At 47.8% G+C, this 5,000-nt stretch overlaps 2 protein-coding genes across 2 annotated transcripts in view; one reads left to right on the top strand and one right to left on the bottom strand.

The window, feature by feature from the left end:
* Positions 1-3,392, top strand: part of zbtb1 (zinc finger and BTB domain containing 1) — a 15,975-nt gene extending 12,583 nt beyond the window's left edge. The window contains exon 3 of the mRNA XM_061052805.1: positions 1-3,392. This exon is cut by the window's left edge and continues 962 nt beyond it. Within this exon, the coding sequence (XP_060908788.1) occupies positions 1-1,064 (1,064 nt within the window). The 3' untranslated portion in view covers positions 1,065-3,392.
* Positions 3,393-4,802: 1,410 nt separating this feature from the next.
* The window catches only part of zgc:153157 (uncharacterized protein LOC751674 homolog), a 1,005-nt gene continuing 807 nt past the window's right edge, over positions 4,803-5,000 (bottom strand). The window contains exon 1 of the mRNA XM_061052889.1: positions 4,803-5,000. This exon is cut by the window's right edge and continues 807 nt beyond it. The gene's annotated coding sequence lies outside the window, so the exon portion shown is untranslated.

The raw sequence follows: 5,000 nt of genomic DNA on the forward strand, positions 1-5,000 counted from the left end.
GGACAGACGGCGAACCTGGGTCGACCCGGAGCGTCTCCATCAAGACGGAACCAGAAGAAAGCGTGTTCCCTGAGATAGAGATGGTCCGCGTGGGCGACCGGGACCTGCTGAGGGCAAAGATGAGCGTTGAGCGTGAACCGGCGCCGAGTGTGTCGGGCGTGGATAACAGCAGCGATCCTTTTGAAGGTCACATGTCGAGCAGTGAAGATTTGGGAATCCCCACAAAGCTGCGTAAGGTCAAAGAGGAGAAGCAGGACCCGGACTCCGCCCCCTGCGAGCTGTGTGGCGATCTGTTGACGGAGGAGGACAAGTCGGCCCACTACCTGTCCAACCACATGGGTCACATATGCGCCTGTGGGAGGTGTGGCCAGGTGCTGATCAAAGGCCGCCAGCTGCAGGAGCACGCAGAGCGCTGCGGCGAGTCCCAAGGTCGGGAGTCGGACTCAAACGGGGAGGACGAGGCGTCTCTCCTCGAGGAGCCGCAGGGTATGGACGAGGGTCTGCTGGAGGCCGCCGACCTCGCCTGCTCTCACTGCGGTCTGCTGTTTCAGAGTGAGAGCGTAGCGCTGGAGCACGCCTTGTCCTGCCACGACCAGGAGCTGTTCCGCCCCGCGCTGCTGGACGACGGCGCCGAGCAGGATCACCGGCGCAAACACTTCTGCAGCATCTGCGGCAAGGGCTTCTACCAGCGCTGCCACCTGCGGGAGCACTACACGGTCCACACCAAGGAGAAGCAGTTCACCTGTCAGACCTGCGGGAAGCAGTTCCTGCGGGAGCGCCAGCTGCGGCTGCACACCGACATGCACAAAGGCATGGCGCGCTACGTGTGCCCCGTGTGCGACCAGGGAACCTTCCTCAAACACGACCACGTCAGACACATGATCTCACACCTGTCGGCCGGGGAGACCATCTGCCAGGTGTGCTTCCAGATCTTTCCAGGAGGAGAGCAGCTGGAGAAACACATGGACGTTCACCTGTACATCTGTGGCGTCTGCGGAGAGAAGTTCCGCCTCCGTAAAGACATGAGGAGTCACTATAACTCCAAACACACCAAGAGACTATAATCAGAAGCGTCCTCTGCATTTATACCAGTTTGTTACTAAAAGCCATAAATGTGAGAACAAATGTATGCACTTAAAACACCAAAAAGACAACTTTTAATCTGCACTTTTAAACATATGCATAACCTAAAGAGCCGTTCACACTGCGAGCAACGAGGCAGGAAGTCGATTGTTCTGTGTGACAATCTGCAGCTTTGATTTTAAAACACTTAAAGGCTTTATATGATGATATATAATCAAGTATCTCCTCTGAAAATAACTCTGTGAGTCATGACTGTCTACAATGGGTGTAACACCCGAGTCCCACTGTCTGTGATGTTTTCAGAGTTTTCAGAGTCCTATCTTCACTTTGTTTACATCGCCCGGACGGCCGGCTGACTCCTCCCCTCGTGTATAAAAGTTGTTTAATTGAGGGACTAGAGAAAAGAAGAATTACATACTGTACTCACTGCTTAACTGTGTTTCTAGATCACGCTCATTTCAGGTAAATTTACATGCAGTGTGAAGATACGAGCAGAATAAAGATCGCTAGCATTAGCATGCTAACACAAACAATGCAGCGCAAGTTGTTTTGGTTTCATGCTGGTGCTCAAGGGCGACATCTGCTGGATCAAAAAATCACATATAAAGCCTTTAAGCAACGGTATGAGAATACTGAACCGTTGTCAAGAGTCGAGGAACCAACCACTTAACCTTAGTTAACCGTCCAGAACCACCGCCGGAATACACGCCTATCAAAGCTAACCAGCTAAAGAGCTAACGAGACGTACTTTGATAATATTTATAAAGAAGCGCCGGTTTTATCGAGAGGGTATGATGTTCAAACATCGCTCAGTAAGAGGTGACAATCTTTAGTCAAAGAATCAGATAATTCACGTCCGGTCATGGAACCAGTAATCTGTGAATCGACAAATCGTTTTTGCACTTGAACGCACCACAGTGCACCTGGCTGGAGACGACCCCTGACCCCTGACCTCTCACCTCTCACCTCCTCTTGTCGTGTTGCTCTCAGTGTGAACGCCAAGGCCGGCAGTGAAAGAAATAGAAACTTGCTGCGTCTGCTGTTTGTTTAATGATGTCACAGTCAGGGGGAGGAGCTTAAGAGTCAGTGACTAACACGCTGAAGTTCAAACAACCGTTAACGCTCTCGTTTGATTCAAGTCAAAAGCTGAACCTGTGAGAAGACGCCAAAGTTCAGCTTCTTTGTGAACCGTCGGGTCTCTCGATTTGAGTCGACGTTTTCTGAGCTCTGATGTCATCTCGTCTCTCTGAACACGCCACACGTTGGCTGAGTGGCGGTACTAGTGGTGGGAAAGCACTCTGATTGTTTTCTGTAGTTACTCAGTCAGCTTTACATTCACCGTCCAACGTGCTCTGTGATCGGTGCCTTTACTGTGACGGCGGCGGCGTCCCCTGCTTCTTCACAGAGATGCATGCTGGGGGATGGGCAGGTGTGAGTCCACACACCTCGTGTTTCAAAGTGAACACTTAAAGAGATACTTCACCATGAAACATGAATCTGTATTGACATCGGGTCATATATGTAGAAATGTGAAATACATTTTGAAGTTGGTGCCTTCTTGACCGAGAAAAGGCAGAAAGTGTCTTTTTGTTTCATGTGGATGAAAGACACCAAATCCCAGAATGCACTGCACCGCAGGCCACTCCCACTAAGGTCCTCTAGTTCAGAATCAGAAACACTTTATTAATCCCAGAGGGAAATTCCATCGTTACAGTTTCTCCAAAATATACAGTACAGCAGTAGAAATCTAACGGGCCGGCCGTCTCGCCGCTGTATTTCTATGTTTTCTGCGTCACTGGAAGTTCCTCTTCAGACTTCAGAAGATTTAACGTCTCGGGGAAATGAGGGCGAGATGCACGACCATTCAAAAACACTAGCAGGTTTGTACTGATACAAAGATTCATGTTGATGGTGAAGTATCTCTTTAAAGGTCAGGTCGTAGAAAACACTAGAAACGGTCAGCTGACTGAAACCAGCACGAGGTCCAGGAGCCGGTCTGGATACTCTGTGGTGGACTTCAAACACAGACAGTTGCCTTCTTCATGTTTGATACCAATGTTGCCCAACAGCAGAGGGAATATTTTGACCGGGTTCTCGTGATGCATTTTGGGTAATTTAGGGAGACTAAACGCCCCGGGTTTGGTGAGGGTTAGGGTCTGAAGAAGAGAGGTCAATATATGACTTTTGCCTTATGAGTCGTGTGAAGTTGTGTTTCACTGCAGTCTGGCGCCGGCTCAAAGAAAGACCCAAACATTTCAGATCATGTAGAAACCAGTTAAAGGTCCACGTCCTTTTAAAAGTGAATCAGTTGGTAGACCTTTGTAAACCTGATCCAAACCAGCTCAGACTCAACCACAGACCAGTTTCAACCAGACCACGATATGTTTCAGGAACACTTTGAACTACACTCAAACCTTTAGGAACTGGTCCAGACCAAAGTCCGATATATCAGAACCAGCATCATCCAGGTCCAGCCCTCACCATGGTTCCAGTTTTTAAAGTCTATTCTCTTACGCGTTTGGACAATCACAGGTCAGACGAGGACGCTGCTGTCTCGTGGTTATCGGGCGCTCTTCATGGTTTTATTCACAATCACGGGTTTATTAGAACCGGGTTTAGTAGAACCGGGTTTAGTAGAACCGGCTGAGCTGGACACAAACGTATAAAATACCCTGACGTATAAAAGTATGGAAACCTTTTGACCTTCTGAAATCCAGATTTGGTGAATTTAAGAGTCTGAATCTGGCTCAGATTAATCCGGTCCAGTACCAGGAGTGGAGCGAGCTGGGTTAGACTTTGGAACCCCTGGTGCCCTGTAGAAAAGAACAGTGCTTCATTCTGCGTGCGTGCGTGTGTGTGTGGTCCAGTTAGCATCGTTAGCATCAGCGCTAGTTTGGTGTCGTCTGCCATCGCACATGAAAACGAAAGAGACAGCGTCGCACGATGACATCACACAGGAGAAACCGGCGCCGCACAGCGTGGCGTCTACACAGAAACACCTTAAACAAGGACAGTTTTCAGTGAGCTAAAACGCCGTTTGTGTACGAAAGGTCAAAAACCAACTTGTCTTCTAAAATACACGTAGACGAGGCCTCGTCTTCTCCAGGAAGTTTAAACTCTTTGAACTGATACTGAATCTTCCTGTTCTCTGTAACGCCTCAACATTTGGCGAGGGATTCTGATTGGTCCTCGTGTGTTGGGCTGTTTTCTTTTTTTCTGATGTTCAGTTTGTGAAGTTTTCAGAGACTTGATCTCAATCAGCACTCAATAAAATAAACGGAGTGATTTAAACAAACGTGTGTTTGTAACTTTTCTCTCCTTGAAGAAGAGATTAGAGATCTGAACATCTGTGCAGATGTTTTTGAAGCTTCATGGAAAGCTCTGCTACATGTTCCTCACCTGAGCGTGGCTGTGAGGATTAATGTAACAGCTGATCTCAGAGTCTGTAAAGTTGTCAGCCTGTAGTTCACAGTTTGTCCACATGGGGGAGCTGCAGGACGAGCTGTGATGATCAGAGTCACTCCAGATGTTTATTAAAGAGATCAGGTGAGATCTAGAAGATTCTTTAACACGGAGTAAAGTTTAAACATTCAGAGTCACTAACAAACCGGGTGTTACTTATCCGTCCAATCAGGAGCCGGCAGCTCTGTAAACAAGGACGCAGGTTTCCTGTTGGGTTAAAAATAAAACTCAGAGCCAGAGAGGAACTCAGCCGGAAACTTTAATCAGCTGATGGCGCGACCTGAGCAGCTTCCTGACTCTGATTAAAGTCGTCCATCCATGAATCAGAGGTCACAGGTCACATTCTGTTATTTCAAAATAAAAGCACACAGCAAGTACTCTCGGCTTAAAACAAGACAAACATACAAAATAAAAGCCCAACAATTTTTATTTTTAAATAACAGAATTTCAAACAT

The sequence above is a fragment of the Labrus mixtus genome, chromosome 12 (genome assembly GCF_963584025.1).
Source record: "Labrus mixtus chromosome 12, fLabMix1.1, whole genome shotgun sequence".
NCBI classification, from domain to species: Eukaryota; Metazoa; Chordata; class Actinopteri; order Labriformes; family Labridae; genus Labrus; species Labrus mixtus.